Source organism: Helobdella robusta (genome assembly GCF_000326865.2).
Source record: "Helobdella robusta unplaced genomic scaffold HELROscaffold_3, whole genome shotgun sequence".
In the NCBI taxonomy this organism is placed as follows: domain Eukaryota; kingdom Metazoa; phylum Annelida; class Clitellata; order Rhynchobdellida; family Glossiphoniidae; genus Helobdella; species Helobdella robusta.
Window position 1 is genome coordinate 8,103,865 of NW_008704501.1, and position 18,421 is coordinate 8,122,285.

At 35.3% G+C, this 18,421-nt stretch overlaps 2 protein-coding genes across 2 annotated transcripts; one reads left to right on the forward strand and one right to left on the reverse strand.

Annotated features, from left to right (window-relative positions):
- Positions 1-4,341: 4,341 nt before the first annotated feature.
- HELRODRAFT_94672 (hypothetical protein) lies at positions 4,342-12,978 on the reverse strand. Its single transcript, XM_009021755.1, has 22 exons — positions 12,940-12,978; positions 12,736-12,757; positions 12,492-12,546; positions 12,324-12,411; positions 11,855-11,981; positions 10,935-11,041; positions 10,737-10,843; positions 10,347-10,545; positions 10,013-10,093; positions 9,702-9,851; positions 9,360-9,471; positions 9,111-9,290; positions 8,689-8,957; positions 8,325-8,540; positions 7,972-8,098; positions 7,601-7,707; positions 6,930-7,471; positions 6,712-6,783; positions 6,455-6,592; positions 5,143-6,210; positions 4,741-4,843; positions 4,342-4,558 (listed from the first exon to the last, which is right to left on the reverse strand). Coding segments are annotated over exons 1-18 (2,517 nt in total). The 5' UTR covers positions 12,967-12,978; the 3' UTR covers positions 4,342-4,558; positions 4,741-4,843; positions 5,143-6,210; positions 6,455-6,592; positions 6,712-6,782.
- Positions 12,979-14,137: 1,159 nt separating this feature from the next.
- HELRODRAFT_161886 (hypothetical protein) lies at positions 14,138-16,753 on the forward strand (the record flags this gene model as incomplete). The annotated part of the gene is made up of 2 exons (XM_009021756.1): positions 14,138-14,151; positions 14,317-16,753. The coding sequence occupies 2 exons, from the start codon at positions 14,138-14,140 to the stop codon at positions 16,751-16,753; spliced, it is 2,451 nt and encodes an 816-aa protein (XP_009020004.1).
- Positions 16,754-18,421: the final 1,668 nt, after the last annotated feature.

The window sequence follows — 18,421 nt, forward strand, 5'->3', positions numbered from 1 at the left end:
CTATTGTCATCATCATTACCACCACGAATCGCGCGCGCCGACGACGACGACGAAGAGGACGATCGCGAGGGTGAGAATGACGTCAACAGAGATAAGATATCTTTAGCGTTCAATTTAAATGTCTTTGGTTTTGTAGACACCCCATTATCGTTAATATTTTTTAATACTTTTGAAGTGTCCGCTCTTATACTAGCTGTTAAATTTGTCCCAGCGACAAATTTAGTTGAACTAGCTGCTGTAGAATTAGCTGAAGCGGCTTTATTAGCTGCTGTGGTTGTATAAGTTGCAGCTGTTGTGGTAGCTGCAGTGGCCGCTGTGTCGGCATCAGAAAATTCAAAATGATGGAAGACCATACCGTCGGAAACAGTGCGCAGCTCCACCAGGTATATACCGGCGCTGCTGCTAATTGTCATGCTGTTTGTAAGGGTATTTGTTCGTGAATGCTGTATACAATACAATACAATAAAATGCAATTCAATACAATACAATACAATACAATGCAACACAATACAACAATAAATTGTTGCATTTCTATTATTCATTATTATTCTACTTATTTTTTTATTTCTATTTATTTATTATTAATTAATTAATTAATTTACTTATTATTAATTAATTTATTTGCAAACTTGCGCATGTCTAGAGTCTGCCTGCTACTATGCACATCGTCGTAATCATTGAACCATCTGAATAATTTTGCAATCGTCACCATAAATCATCATCATCACTATCATCGTCATCTTCACCATTATCATCGTCGTCATCATCATCATCATCACCAACAGCATCATCATCGTCATCTTCACCATCGCAATCAACATCATCATCGTCATCAACATCGCCATCATCATCGTCATCAACATCGTCATCATCATCGTCATCAACATCGTCATCATCATCTTTTTCGTTATCCTCATCGTCATCGTGACGAACTTGTGTTTATTCAAGATAAGAGCAGAGGAAAGATAAAAGTGAGAGCCCCCATCTCTTCTCCTCAATTCTCCGTAGCGAACCAAAAACTCCGGATATTTTAATGACGTCACAGTCGAAGATGATGACGATGACGATGATGACGATGATATTGTTGACGATGATTGCAATGATGATGGCGATGATGATGATGATGATAGTTCAGATGGCGATGATGATGATGACGATTGCGACGGTGGTGATGGTAATGATCGCGATGAGGATGACGTCAGCGTGACGCGGTTCGGTACGATGGTGTAAGACAATGTGGTCTCTGAAAGTGGGAATGGTGGAAAGGTTTGGAGGGGGAAACAAAAACCAAAAACAAAAGAAACTGCAAATGCGACGAATGCTATGAGTGGCGCATTGTAAATAAAAATTACGAGATGCACCAAATACAACTACAACAACTACTACTACTACTGCTGCTGCTACTACTACTACTACTACCACAACTGCGGCTGCAACCACTACTACTACTACTACAACTACTACAACTACTGCTACTACCACTACTGCGGCTGCAACCACTACTACTACTACTACTACTACTACTACAACTACTACAACAACTGCTACTACTACTGCTGCTGCTGCAACAACTACTATAACTATCACAAGTAATTCCGTCATTGCAATTCAAAGCCAAAAACGATACACTAATTCCTAAATCCCAATTTTCAATCCGACATTCCCGATCCATAATCTATACAATCCTTCAAACCACAATCCATAACTATCACATTCTCAATGCGGAGACTCACTGCTGTGCCTGGTTCGACCGACGACCAGACGTTCGTCTACTGTAATCCATCCGTCTGACCTCTCAGAAATCTGTACGAATAAGTTTTTCACTCACTCATTCATTCATTCGTTCGTTCGTTTGTTCGTTCATTCATTCATTCATTCATTCATTCATTCATTCATTCATCCATTCATCCATTCATTCATTCACCCGTTCATTTATTCATTCAGTTATTCATCCTGCAATCCATCTATATATTCGTCCATCAATCAATCAATTCATTCGTCCATTTATTAATCCATCCGCTAACTTTCCAACTAACCCTGGTGACAGTTTCAGAGCCGTCCTCCGTGTGCTTCAAGCTGTTGGTGGTAACCTTTGACCCGTCGTAATCCACGAAGGTCATCATCGGCTGACCTTGACCCAGGGTTAACTTCTTGAAGGATGTTTCTACGATGACGAGAGGCTGCAAAATGGTGGCAGCGATGATATTATTTTGAGAGAGAGAAAGAGAAAAAGAGAAAGAGAGAGAGAGAGAGAGAGAGAGTTGAAATGAAAAAGAAGGAAAATGTAGAAATGAATAAATCCAAATACCAAATTGTTTTGAAAATCGCCAGAGTTATTCATGGGAGACGTCGAAAGATTCTTCCTTGGACAGCCAACATGACTACTTAGATTTTGAACGCTATCATCATCATCATCATCTTTGCCATCATCATCATCAGCGACAACAGCAGTACCGTAATCATTACTACCACCGTCATCATCATCGTCATCATCACCATCATCATCATTGCAGATGGTCGTTGAGGAGCAGTCCAGATTTTTAGCCTGCCATTTTGAATAGGAAAAACCATCATCATTGCCAAAATTAATAATAATATTAATAATAATAATAATATTTATTATTATTTATTATTATTATTGATATTATTATAATTATACAACAATTATTATTGTGCAAAAAGAAAGCTAGCTAACGGTTTTCTTCAGCGAACATTTCGGACTGGTTGGCAGGGATGAACTCTTCATAACACTGAACAAATCAATACTAACACTATTATTATTATTATTATTATTATTGTTGTTGTTGTTTTTATTATTACGATTATTCCTCTGACACGATGACGATCGGAACGGCGATGACGACAGCGACGCCGAGGTCAAGGAGGTCAAGGAGGTCAGTTTAGAGTCGAAATTGAAGAGGGTGAAGGTCTTGTAAAGGTCATCGAAACCCCTGGCCATGATCCCGGTGCTGGTGTGTGAGAGGTCAAACGTGTGGCAGAGTTCATGCAGGCACCCTCCAAGGCCCGTAGAATAATTGGCCCATTTGTGTTCTCTGCAGTTGCGGTTGTTGTTGTTGTTGTTGTTGTTAGTGGTGGTGGTGGTGGCAATGTTTTTGGCGACAGAATCATTGTCATTATCATCATCATCATCAAGATGGACGTCACGACCACCACCACCACCACCATCATTATTATCCTCCTCATCATCATCAGCAACCAACATCGTTAACAACAGCAACGGCAACACCAATTATATTACAACAACAACTACTACAACAACAATAAAAATAACAATAAGAACAACAAAAACAACAACAAAAACAACAACAACAACACCTATAAGCGCTGTCATCCATGTACATGAGTCTGTTGATCTTTTTCATGTCTGAGAACCTGCGGTTGACCTCGCTAAGGCTGGCAGCCCAGCAGTGGAGGTTGCCCGTGCCATACAAGGCCAGACCACCTCCACCTGTTTCGTCATGATGATGATGTCGATGTTGGTGATGATAATGATGATGTTGTTGATGATGATGATGATGTTGTTGTTGATGATGTTGTTGTTGTTGATGATGTTGTTGTTGTTGATGATGTTGTTGTTGTTGATGATGTTGTTGTTGTTGATGATGTTGTTGTTGATGACGATGTTGTTGTTGGCGATGGTCAATTATTTATTCATTCGTTTGTTCCTTCGTTCGTTTGTTCATTAAACTATTCTTCAAACTATTAATTGAACTTTTCATTCATTCATTTGTTCGTTCCTTCGTTAATTCGTACATTCATTCATTCATTTATTCATTCATTCATTCATTCATTCATTCATTCATTCATTTTATCACTAGCCAAGAGCAGCATGTCCTTTGGTCATAGCTAGAACTTCGTTATGTGATGTAGGCGGTAGTTGACCATTCATTGGTCCACTGTATCTGCGTGTGTAATTCGTTCATTCATTCATTCATTCATCCATCCATTTTTTCATTCATCTATTCTTTCATTCATTCCTTCCTTCATTCATTCATTCATTCATTCAACCGGCCAACCAATCGTACCTGACCATTCACAACGACAAACCTAGTGAACGACATGAATGCAAAAAACTTGCAATTCTCCTTCTCGTCAAACAGCTGACAGGACATCAGCTGTCTGGCAAAGGTCATCCAGAGGTCACCGCCTGACATTTTTAGGGCATCTTCAAACTTTAAAGCCGTTTTAAAAACATAACAAGATGGCGGTGTAGTCACGTGACAAAATGGCGGAGATGATGACGTCACGATGTTTTCGTCAGGGATGTCGTTATTTGCAATTGAAATGTTGATTTTATTAACTGTATTATCGCCGTCGTTAATGTTGACGTCATTGTGTTTGCTGTTACCAAAGACATTAAAAGCATTTCTGCAGTGGCTGGTACTGTCATTGCTGTCTTTTATAAAGTCGTTAATGTCGTTGTTGTTGTCGTCGTCGTTACTGATTTTGCTGTTGTTGTTGATGTTGTTGTTGCGTGTTGTAACATCTTTATTCTTATATCTGTCTGTTTCTAATGCAAATGTTTTGTGTCCAAAACCTTGGATAATTTTGAAAAATAAAAGTAATTAATTCATTGATTTAATTAAATTAATTCATTGATTGACTCATTAGCTGGTTTGTTCATTTATTCAATCATTCTTTTATTCATTCACCCATTTTCTATTTATCTATTTATTCATTTAATAATTCATTCATTTATTATAATTAATAATAATTCACCTAATTCATAAAGTTTTTCAGCAATGTACGTTTGAATCATTTTAGAAGCCAGTGTAATTCTTTTCTTTGCACTTTCAACTGAACAGTCTTCATCTTTTGGGCCCTAGGTAGTTTTAGTTGCATTTACTTGCATACTCAAAATGATATATAAATATTGTTGGAGTTTGTATGCATGTTTATGATTTTATTTCTGAGCGTCTGTCTTTGTCACTTTCTGTTTCATTGTGTGTCCGTGTATGCCTTTCTCTCTCTCTCTTTCTTTCTCTCTCTCTCTTTCTATTTTTAGACATTATGAAGTTGATTGTTTACTATTGTGTCAATGTCAATTGGAGAAATGAACTGAAGAGTTTTATTTTATTTATTCAATGATTTGATTACTCAAATGTTGAATGCTCGACTAACTTGAAAAGACCCATCATGATCAGAGCAGACAACATAAACAGGCCTGACGAAATATTTAAACTTTGACGGTCTGAAGACTAAAGAAAATAAAATATCATCTTTATCGTTGTTATCTTGTTGAGAATCTTTTGATAAACTCAACAGAAATTCATTTTTACCTATTTTATCTAACTCAAGAAAAATCTTAAATCTGTGATCGACGATAGGCCAGTCACTAATAACGCGGCCGTCGTTAGGGTCCTTGACAAAAATGGTTTCACAATTAGAATTAGTAGGAGAATTAGGAGATTGCCATTGGCTTTTATTTTTATTTTTGGTACTGCTATTTATGTTATTATTGTTATTACTGTTTTTAATGTTATTATTGATTGTATTATTATTATGTGATGAAAGTTTATTATTATTGTTATTAAGGGGTACAGATTGAACATGAAGGGCTCCAATCAAGAGAGGCAGAGTGTAAGAAATCATTTCGCCATTTTTAAAATTTCGAATTTCAATTTTCGACATTACAATAAATAGTATAAAAGAATAAATAAATTAAAATTTCGTATTTCAATTGGATTCAATTTTGAATTTTTAAATAAAATCGCTACGGACATTTAAAATTTAAATGCCTCTCAGTCTATTTAAATTTGTATATGTTTACCATAGAAATTGTAACATTTAATAAAAAATTTAAAAGTGAATCTCAGTCAATGACATTTATAAACACATATACATTGACATATGGACATGCAACATGTATAAGGTTATTGAATACAAAATTTACCAAAAACATAAAAGCAAAAAATACAAACACCCAAACCACATGTGGCCGCATTTAATATAGACGCTCACAGCGACACAAACATAGAATACAATTTTGTATGATACACACAAACATCTTACGGTACACCCCTATGTACATTGTATACACACGTACACACACATATACACATGTATTTCTAAGTGTATACACACACATACAATTTCGAAGCACATAAATACGCACAAATGCAAGCATACAAATTGATAGCCACATAATACTAAGCCTTCCAAAAACTAACTATATACCCATACATACATACAAAAGTTTCGTAATGGCTAGTTCCCTTAATTAGTTCCCTTATTACATTATACATCCCAACTCCACAGTGCAACGGCGTTCCACCTTTTTAGAACAAACATTTTGTCATTTAACTTATTGTTGTGTGTATCATTTTCTGTGAAATTAAGGGAACTAGCCATTACGAAACTTTTGTATGTATGTACATACATACATACATACACACACACACACACACACATACATACATACACACACACACACACATACATACATACTTACACACATACATACACAAGTTGAAAACACGCTGCAAATGGATATTTGTTATCCTGGTTTATTACTTTCAGTTGAAAATGCAAATGTAACGGTAGGAAATGCACCGCGTTCCAACAATGGATCCTGAAAAATACGATCATAGCCATCAACAGCTATAATAAAATGTAATTATGGCATAATTATAATCATAATAAAATAAAGACATTCATAATTTGGACATAAAATTTCACTAAAATGCTAACAAGTGTCGAGAGATCGGGATTCGGTCCGGCTAGATGTTTCCAGTTCAGTAGTTCATCCATGCAAGAATTTTTCTAAATAATAATTAACATAATTATTATAATTATGCCAATATTATTATTGTCATAACTTTATTATAATATTATAATTATCAAATTAAATAATGGTAAATTAATTATAAATTAGTTCAATTTAAACATTTTTAATTACCAATGCCGTGCAATCCGTAGGTAGGTCGTCACCAATATCTTCATCATCGTCATCGTTATAACAATTATCATCATTATCGTCGTTAATATCTATGACTAAATTATAATCAACATCATCATCATCATCATTATTATCATCATAATTTTTACTAATTATACTATAATTATTAGTAGCAGTAGTATTAACATTCAAAACCTTATGACATTTTTTACAGTTTAGCATGTCGTGTGTAATGGACAGACTTACACCACCATCGCTACCACCACCACTACTACCACTACTACTACTACAACTACTATTTTTGTGTAAGTTACTATGAATATTCGTGTCGAATAGCGATACCGGAACAGGGCTGAACAACTCCATAAGTTGTTCTTTTGAAAATTGCGGTAAATATTTAGAATCGACCGACTTCGAATCGACGACGACACCACTTAGCGACCGCTTCGATATCTGCCTCTGGAACATCCTTTCTTCGATGGTGTTGGTCGTTAAGAGCCGGTATATGTAGGTTCGATGCCTTTGGCCATCGCGCCATACTCGAGCCATTGCCTGATCGATATATGTACGTAAGAACTTACGTGAGTATGATCAGTGCATGAAATTCAGACCAGCAGCCTACGCTCGCATTATAGTGTGTTTAAATTAGCATAAATTAACAAATTATGCATATTTACTAGCCTGCAGATCGATTGCAGGGTTCCAATCGATGTCGTAGAGGATGAGGCGTGAGGCACCCACCAGGTTCAGACCGAAGCCCCCTGCCTTCGTGCTCAACAGGAAGATGACTAAGGGGTAGTGAGTGAGTGCGTGAGTGAGTGATGGATGAAAGAATGAATGAATAAAGAAAGAATAAAAGAAAGAAAAATAAAAAACGGATGGAAGAATAAATCTATATGTGAATGAAAACGTGGCAAAACGAATGGCAAACAGGAGGTATCAAAAGAAGAAATAAATAAAAAGGCAGAAGTAGAGGCAGAGCGAAGAAATGGATGAAAACCATTCAAACAAAATATAAAAATCCTCTTGAAATGTAGCGCTTGAAAACTTACAATCCCTGATGGCCGGATTGTTGAACCTGTCGACAACTTCCTGTCTCTTAGACGTCGGTAACGAACCGTCCAGTCTGAGGAATTTGTAGTTGTTGCATTTGCAGAGTTTCTCTATTAGGTCTAGTGTCTGTGTTGATGTGTATGTACGTACGTATGTGTGTGTGTACGTATGTATGGGTTGTGTATGTGTGTATGCATGCATGCATGCATTAAGTGTGCATGTATGTATGCGTGTATGTTTTTATGTGTTCAATAACAACAAATGCGACATGAACTGCAGACAAGAGCGAGAACGCAGACGAACAAACAAACAAACCCCAACAAACACAGACGACTAGAAAACAACATCCAACCTTGGTATAATTAGACACGACGACCACTTTCTCTGGACAACCGATGCCCACATTTCCATCATCATCATTACCCTCATCATCCCCATTACGTCTTTTAAACATCTTCAACATAGTATGGAGCACCAACATCTTGCTACTAAACATACATTTATTCTCGGCGCTCATGTATTTATAGTCTTTGGGGTAGAAAGCTTGAAGGCCGTTGAGCAAATCTGACTTTAGTGTTGCATTAATTTTTAACGTAATTTCATTTTATTAAGAGCGATAACAAACTAACAACAACAACGACTATAAGAATAAATTATGCTTATTGTATAACATAATATACATAATACAATAATTATATCAAGAAATATACATTAACACTGCATAACTCCTCCTCCTTATTATCATATCCCCGCCCACCACTCTTGTCTGATTGAAACTTCTCATGTATCAAGTCCGGATGATTGCAGACACTCTTCAGGGCCGATATACAGGTAAAGTGTTTCGCCAAACACGACGATGAAGACGACGACGAAGATGATGATGCCGGCTGTTCGAAATGTGATACGCAAGATTTGATGGAGGTGACCAGCTTGTTGTAGAGAGTAAGTTGGAGAGGAGTTAGGCTGCAGATTAGCACAATGTCCACTAGGCGATGATGATCGTGATAAGTTGGATGATCAACGTGATTATGGTGGTGATTAAAATGGATAGGATAATGGTGGCGAAGATAATGATATGATGATCACTATGACGTCATTATTAAAATAACCCTAACCCCCATCACATCATTATCATTACCTTTAGGCGGCAGAAACTTATTATTTATCTCCTGGGTTCTCCTCAATATAAGTTGACCTGTGACCCGGTTCAGTTCGTGTGCCCTGTTCTGACCTAGATTCAATTCAACGACCGAAGCGGTGGGCAGACGTGACGCCAGAATCGGCTGTTCGTACACGTGTTTGAAGGTGGTGATGGTGCCTGGGGTGGCAATGAAGATGTCGTTAACCGCAATCAGCAACAACGAAAACATCCTCACCACCATCTAACCCAGGGCACCAGGCGAGCAGAAATCGACGAGACTGAATAACTCGTGAAGGTCATTTTGGAGCGGAGTTCCCGTGAGAACTATGCGTCTCTTAATGTCCAAACTGCTGATGCACTGTTATGTGTTGATGTGAGTGACGATGAAGTGCTGCTGACAAGACGATGAAGTGTCGACGTCTCACATGAGGAAAATGAAAAAAATGATCATTCACTTGCAGTCACTCAACCAAATCCAACTCAACAACCAATCAACCAACCAACAAACCAACCAATCGATCAACCAACCAACATACCAACCAACCAACATACCAACCAACCAATCAACCAGCTAACCGGCCAACAAACCTGTGTAGTTTTAATACGACTATTCTTCAATTTGTGACCCTCATCGCAGATAACAAGGTCAAACTTTATCCTCTTCAATTCATTAATATCTCTGACCAGCTTATCGTAGGAGATGATGAGGACAGGATGAGAGGTCAAATGAATGAAATTCTGTTGCAGTTGTGGTTACATCACCCTTGCCGTCATCACGTAACACCATCAAACTCATCATCACAATTATCGTCGTCACCACCATAATCACAATTATCACTGTGACCTTACATTGATCGCGTGTTATAATATGAACCTCATTAACATAATCATGACCTCACCTTGACCTCATTATCAGCTGACACGATGTACACGGGCATTCTTTCGAGCGTGACCCACTTTTTGAACTCTTTGTACCAGTTCTGAGGAACGTGATCAGTTAGACGATGGATTTGATTGACAAATGAAAAAAAAACTAGAAAAAAGCGAGTGTTGTATATTTTATTTCATCAAGTAATTTTTATATGCTGACAAGACAAAATATAAACGCCTAATCGAAAGTCTTCAAAGTGAATGAATGAATGAATGAATGAGTGAATGAATGAATGAGTGAATGAATGAATGAAGGAATGAATGAGTGATCAATCAAAAACCACCCCAACTTCAAATCCAAACCTTCACTAAACTTCCGGGTACAACGATAAGAACTTTCCTCAAAACGGGTTTACCGCCATATGGACCTTGCTTATAGAGCGTCCATATTAATGAGATGCACTGCAAAGTCTTACCCAATCCCATCTCGTCTGCAAGGATAGCCCCGCCCACCATGCTCTGCTGGCCGTCGTCACGTGACCTGTTCATGCCCAGTATGCATCTAGATAAACCATCATAACGAATAAAAATGGTTATTTTAAAAAAGAATTTAATCATAGCTAAATTTATTAACAAATGAAAATGCTCATTTGCAAACTAATTTATCCAAAGCAAAGTTTATTGACCAATCAAAATGCATATTTGAGAAGTAATTTATTCGCATTGAAGTTACTAACCAATCAGAGCACTCACTTGTAGAGGAAAGCCACGCCATCCTTTTGATGCTGCCTCAAAAACTTGCACAAAAAAGCATCAACGTACACATCAGCCACTGGCAGGCCGGAAGGGTTGTGGTAAAACTATGAATAAATTAATAATTAATTAAATTAACATAAATACCAAAATAAAAAAGGACGTTAAAAACAATAGAATAACGATAATAAAAACAACAGCAACAACTTGATGGCTGTCACTGGGTCTGGGCAGAATGTACGCCCCGACAGGCGGAGATTGCGATTGGCTGTTGGGTTTGATTGACGTTCTAATTGATGTCTTTGCTTCATTCTGTTGTTGTATTTGTTATTGTTTAGATCCATCATAGTATTATATGCCTGTTAAATAACATTACACTATACACAATGATTTCATTCTCTTAGTTACACACACGCACGGGCGCGCACACACACACGCACACAAAGCGTAGGTGGATGTGTGTGAATCAACCCCACACATTTCATGACAGAAAGGAATCTCTCTGCATTCAAACCCAGTCACTGTGAAGTGGGATCAAGCAAGCGCCTATAACCATTCGACTATCATATCATCACCTGATCTGCCATTCCGTACGAGTCAGATGCTTTTGACGGCATAACAAAAGGCCTACTGACGTCTGATGATCAGTTTTTTTTTTTACACAATTTAAATGATTCAAACCAACTTTTTAAAACATGTCTCTACTACGAACAACAGTTATTTACACTTACACACGCACACTTACACAAAAACATCAATAAAACACACACACACGCAGTCACGCACACACACACACACACACACACACACCTAGGCGAAACACACAAACACATACATAAAGAGCGAGCAAGATACATTAGCGTGAGATAAAACAACAGAAAAAGTGATAGAAAGATAACAAATTTAGAGAAAGAGAGAAAGGATACAAAATAAAAGAAAGAAGGTAAACAGAGATGGAAGAATAGAGAAAGGGATGGAAAGAACGACATAAAGAAAGAAAAAAAGAGGGAGAATAGTTTTGAATCAGAGAAAAATACTTTTCAAACGTGGCGGCCTTGCTGTTGTAAACATTTTATTACTATCATCGTCACCATCATCATCATCATTAGATGCAAAACTATTCTCTCTCCTTCTCTCTCTCTTTTTCTCTTTCTTTATGTCGTTCTGTATATCTATTAGGTCGTCGTTAGAAGGTTTGAAACATCTTCCCTTCAGGAAATCCTCTTCTGAAATCACGGACAACACCTTTGTTGGTTTCAAAGTAATGTATCTAAAGATCGTATATTGTAACCATTAAACACACGCACACGCACACACACACACACATTCTCGCCCGATTAGTCCGATTTGATATTTCGATTTAATAATTTTAAACAATTAATTTACAATCAAATTATTATTCTTGACAAATAAATATCTTGCATCATTTTTATATTATTCTTCACTCCAAGCTATAACCGACTGACTATATATGCGATAACTATCACAACGAAGATGACGATGATGACGACGATGATGATAAAACGCCGATGTTGATGACGATAAAACACTGATTATGATGATGATGACGGTAATGATTAAGATGACCTCCACTTCCTTTTGTCCAATCACAAGGGTTTGACCTTCTTTCAAGCTAGACAATTGGTGGGCTTTGTAGGACATACTCGAGCCAATGCTTAATAATAATAAAAATAATAATAACAATAATAATAATAATACGATTATTATTATTTTTATTATTTGAAGAATATTAACCATTTGCCATCGACATCAAGCAACTTTAAGCCACCTCTAGTCACTGATAATATGGCTTGAAGAGGGTAATTATTCATAATAATTTAATAATAACTATATTAATATCATTATTATTAGCATTATTAACAATACTACCGTAATTATTGCTAATAAATCTAAAAATAAAGAGATAGAGAGAAAGAGAGAGAGAGAGAGAGAAAGAGAGAGAGGAGTGAAAAAAGAAAGAAAGAAAAGAAATTCCTACCATCTCCTTCCCATCTTTTACACTGTAATAAAATAAAATGATTAAAATGAAAATAAACAAAAAATATGAAAATTAATACAAAGATAAAAAAATCAGATAATATTTAAAAAAAAAAAATACTAAATAAGTATTGAAAGTGAATACAGAAAAGGTATAGATTGAAAATGTTAGAATAGTGTATCGAAGAGACAAATATAGAGGTACTTTTTTCTTGGACACCTTGCGCCACATGACATTAAAATAACCGGCTGTCACTGATAATGATGGCGCCACTGATGACGGCGATGCCACCGATGACAATGACGTCACTGACGATGTCATATTCGTTGTCGGTTCCACTGCTGACGTTAATGACGTCATTGTTGTTGCTGATGATGCAACTGAGGTTGTTGTTGGTGTTGTGACGGTTTTTGTCACTCGATCAGGGATGACAATACTTTTTGGATTGTTTGTTTCTCTGGAGAACTTCATGACAATTTCATTGGTTTCTGAATAATCGTCATTAATAATTGTAAAACTTCACAATTTTACCAAAATAATAATATAATGATAATTAATTACATTAATTTTAATAAGAATAATTAAATTTATTTAATAACAATCAATAATGATAATTCAAAATCACCAATTTTATTTTCCATTGAATGTAATGGTTCATTTTTATTGGACGTGGTTATTAACTTTAGAATTTCGTCTGCAGTTCTTAAATTTCTGTTTTCAACCAATTTATTTTCAACTTTTGATGGATTATCATTATGATTTTGAGTTGTATCTTGAGTTGGATTTTTCTATTTTTTTGTAAAAAAAATTAATTAAAATATGTAAAATATTAAAAATATCCCAAAAAGATATTAACACTTATTACTTAATAACTCTATAAAATGTAAATTTGCATATTTAAAAAAACTCACAGATGGCAGCAGAAATGGTGTGGTAAATTTAGGGCGCTTGGCTGCCTCCCCAGGTTCAAGTTGGCTGGGGGCGAAAGATTTTCTCATGGTAATCTTGAAATGGTTTTAAACAAAATTTCAGATTAGTTTTATAATTAACTACGATAAAAGTACTGCGACATTTCAAATTAATGCGACATTTTATAAGAGTGTATAACATTAAATGTCAATTCAAAAAGTGCGCTTTTAAATATTAAATAATGGTATGAAAAAAAAAGATGCCGGTCGGTTACGGTTTTTAATAGTCGAATTTTCTCATTTTAATTTCTAATTATATGTTTTAATATATATAAGGGAATAACTATTTTATTTTAAAAATATGATGACAACCATTTGATCAATTAAAAAAACTAAGTATGTAAATTAAATATCCATGTTTTCCTCATATATATATATATATATATATATATATATATATATATATATATATATATGGAATATCCTACATCTACATGGTAGTATTAAAGTGCGTGAAGTGAATTGACGTTCGTTGCTAACTTCGATTCCCATTTTGTGTTACAATAACAATCGAGACATGGCGCAAATTTTAAAAATTGTTGAATACATTCCTGGAATAATTAGACCAATGTAAATAAATATATTAATGATTTTAATTTTTTAATTTTTTAAGGATGGCAAATATGGCCGAAGATAGCAGGGCTCCATTGTTTTCTTCTCCCAGATCAAAATCGACCAAAGTTCCAGTAGGTACTCCATCATCCTCTACTTTTACAAATCCGCCGAGGTTGTCAAATGTTCCGGAGTACGGTCACTCAACCGATACTCTCAACAATGAAAACTGTTGTGGATGCAGTCGCTGGTCTTGCTCCATGAAAAAAAACAATGCTAATATGAGAGCATTTAACAGACCGTTGCTACAGAAGATTGTTAAGAAAGATTTATTTACAACTGATCCCACCCTGGTCATTAATGAAAATGCTACCACTCCGACTTTGGCAGGTCAAATTCAAAGTAAACCAAATAATGACGGTGAAGCTTCTTCATTATCTTCCTACTCAACTGTTACTGATTCAGATCCGGCTGCAGATAACATCGACTACATAAAATATTATTTTGAAAACCAAAAATCTCAGGGGCTAGGTACTGTTCAATTTAATAATAATAATAATAACACTAAAAATCACATGACCTCATCCCCAGAAAACAGGTTTCTGCTAATAAATCAAAACATTCCTAATTATAAATCAAGAGCTCCAGCAAATTCTCCATCAACAAGCTATGGGGGTCCACAAAGTGATGACTCACCGAAAACAATCTCTGAAAATGATGATGGCTCAGAAATCATCTCATCCCACAATGCCATAGATAACAGATTTGTGAACTTATACAAGAATCTTATAAACGACGACAATGGTAATACAATGATAAAAAATAGTGTCGCTAATAACGAAATCAAAGCAAGTAAACGTAAAACTTCTTTTTCTAGAAATTACATTAAAAGGCCGAAAAATTACTCAACACCTAAATATAGTGAAACCAAAATTTTGGGTAGTAAAATTAATGAAGCTCCACGACGCGATAAAAACCTTGTAAATAGAATAACTCATAGTCAAAGTGTCAGTTCAACTGAGGGCGCAATAAATCCGCCCATCCCTGTTATCGAAAAATCATCGGAAAAGGTTTCCCTATGGTTACAGCACATGAATAGGCAGCGAGTGTTACCTCAAATCTGCGAGCGACGACAATCTCAGCAACAACAGCATCAGCAACAACATTTTGGGCACATTCCTGAACAACAGAATGATATTGAAAAACGAAATCTCCATAAGCAAAGACAACTCAATCAACATAGGTTATACAAAAAAAAGCATTCACCAAGAACAAATAACAAGAGGCCATTGTCTAACCAGTTTCCTAACCATAAAAATTCTCTTTTTAAAAAAACAGTCCAGACACCGGGCCTTCAAGAAAGACTGCAACAACAGCACAAAGAACAACAACACGTAGTCAATACAACTCAACAATGTCCAGGTCTTCATCGTCGTCATCCTCATCATCATCCTAATCACCTTTATCACAATTATCTTAATCATCCTCATCATCAGTTTGGAGTTGGGGGATATGATTATTTGGACCATCGTCGCCAACATCACCTTAGCCATAATTTTGGTATAGTGCCTTGTAACGAATCAGCACCTATATTTTCATATAGCAACGTTATCACCGATAATGACAATAACCTCTGCATTATAAACAATAATTATTTTTATGCTAATAATAAATATTATAACATTAAATATGATGATGACGGTAGCAACGACAGAACGCGAGTAAACGTGGATGAGTTTGATGAAACAAGCAGCTACGGCTGCTCAGATGGTAAGATGCATTTTAACAGCCTTGATAATGATAGTGATGTTGACAGTGGTAAGAAAAACAACAAGGATTATGATGATAATGATGATGGAAATGATGATGGAAATGATGATGATGATGATGGTAATCTGATCACAGCTGATGCTTTTAATGGTGATGGCAATTTGAAAAATGATAACAAAAGCCGTTGCAACAACAATGATGATGATAATTTTGAGAGCAATGTTTTAGACATCAGCGTGATTCAACATGACCCAGTCAGCAACTATCTCAGCAACTGTCTCAGCAACAACAACAACACGACAATCATCCCAACGACGACGGCAACAAATGATGATGGTTCTAACGACAACAACAACTGCTCAACACCAAAAAACAAAGACACTAACCAGAAATGCAGCCATCTTAATCATGAAAAACCCCCTCCTAAGAGTTCCAATAAGGAAGCAGGCAAACACGTTAACATCAATGATCTTCTCGTGAATGACCACAACACTAACGTGAACGTCATTAGCAGCCGCAACAACATCAACAACAGTAGGAGAAACATTAACAACTGTGACAAAGCAACAACAAAAATGGCCACATCCACAAATAAAAGAAGAGTCTCAAAACGACTGGTGCAAGTGAGTAGGTACTTGAAGAGAAAAAGTAGAATGAATCAAAGAGATAAACTCTCATCTTCACTTACGTCTGTGTCGAAGGATGTTAAAACATTGGCCGTCATTTAGAGTTTTCCTCCTTAATTAGTGATTAGGAATTAGTGTTCATAGATTAGTGATCAGTTTTCACTTGTGAACTAGTTTTTATACATAGTAGCATGTTGTACATGTGTTGTATGTATGTCACTTGAATTGAAATTCTTTTTAACGTTCCAAATTCTTCATAATTTAATATATAATTTACGTACATGTATAATGCAAAGAACATACAAATACAGAGACATACTTACACAGACACAACATATTGAGATATAACGTTATTTTTTTTTGTCTGTTTTTATATTTAAAAAATATCTCAAACCTATTCATTTCTACCTTGTGTCATCATCACTTCATCATTTTACGTTCCATCATGTTATTGTGATGACGATGATGATGTTGAAACCATGTATGTATGTATATATATATATATATATATATATATATATATTATATATCCATAGTTGAAACTGATAGTAATTTGCTCCATTTGTCTTACATTATATTTACATTATATTTTATTGTAATGTTTTGTAATACAAATCATATTATGCGCGATATTAACTATTATAATTAAATTATTTACTACTTAATTGCAACATTCAGTCTGAGTAAGAATGCATGTGTGTGTGTTTGTATGTGTGTGCGTGTGTGTTTATGTGTGTAAATGTACATCTATTTACATTAATATGATCTCAAGCTTTTTCAGACATGACATGACAGCTGCCTCGTCTACACTCATTCCTACCAATTGATCAAGTTTATTCGTAATTATCATTAAAAATGCTATTTCTGAATTATTGATATTTATTTTTAACAATTATGATTATATTTACTATTTTCATAATTTATTACCTTTTTTCTCATGATCATGAGTTTGTTGTGATCTCTTCGATGAAAAACCAATGTTGCCTGGTTTAACAAAATTGTTCTGATCCATTTCATTTGTTACATATGAGTGAAAATATAACATTAAAATTTTCTCTTTTAACTTTTTTTATATATACATTTGTTCACATATGAAAATAGTACTACATGAATTCTACCGAACTGATTGATGGCTTGAACCAATTTGAAGTTTGTCTTTTTCACGGGAGTTAGAGGCAAAAACAAAATACGGTGCTAAAGACAAACTTCAAATTGGTTAACGCCAACAATTCGGTAGAATTCATACAGTACTGTATAAAATATGATCTCCTTCCAACAATTTCATATATATATATTTATTTATATATATAGGCATACGAAATTAACAATATGGTTTTTTCGTCTAAAAACAGAAATGCAACAATCCATTCAATTTAAGAAAAATAATATAACCTAAATAGTTTATATTTCATGTCTCTTTTTTCATAAACCGTAAAATCTAAAAACTTAAAATTAATCATTGAATACATATTTTCCGATCATTTCATTTTTTTCTATTCATTATTCTGGTGGTGAATTTTTACTCGCCTCTTCTCTCTCTCTCTCTCTATATATATATATATATATATACATATTATTTATAAAATTAAGGTTAAGACTGTCTTAAGTGATGGGATTGCTAAGAAGCCACAATTCCATCTACGGCAGTTGTTAAATTGAACAATCTCCAGAAATTTCTAGTAAGGAAAACTGAAAAGACAAACCTTAAATTGATTGATGCCAACAATTCAGTAGAATTCATACAATACTGTTTAAAATATGGTCTCCTTC

What these genes read in the sequence shown, in the direction of transcription:
- HELRODRAFT_94672 (XM_009021755.1), bottom strand. Translation starts at nt 12,966, where the DNA reads ATGTGGCGCAAGGTGTCCAAGAAAAAA. An exon ending in ACAGCCATCAAGTTGTTGCT is followed by an intron (nt 10,844 to 10,934) that starts GTTGTTTTTATT and finishes ATTTATTCATAG; the next exon opens with TTTTACCACAACCCTTCCGG. An exon ending in TACCCGGAAGTTTAGTGAAG is followed by an intron (nt 10,094 to 10,346) that starts GTTTGGATTTGA and finishes CACGTTCCTCAG; the next exon opens with AACTGGTACAAAGAGTTCAA.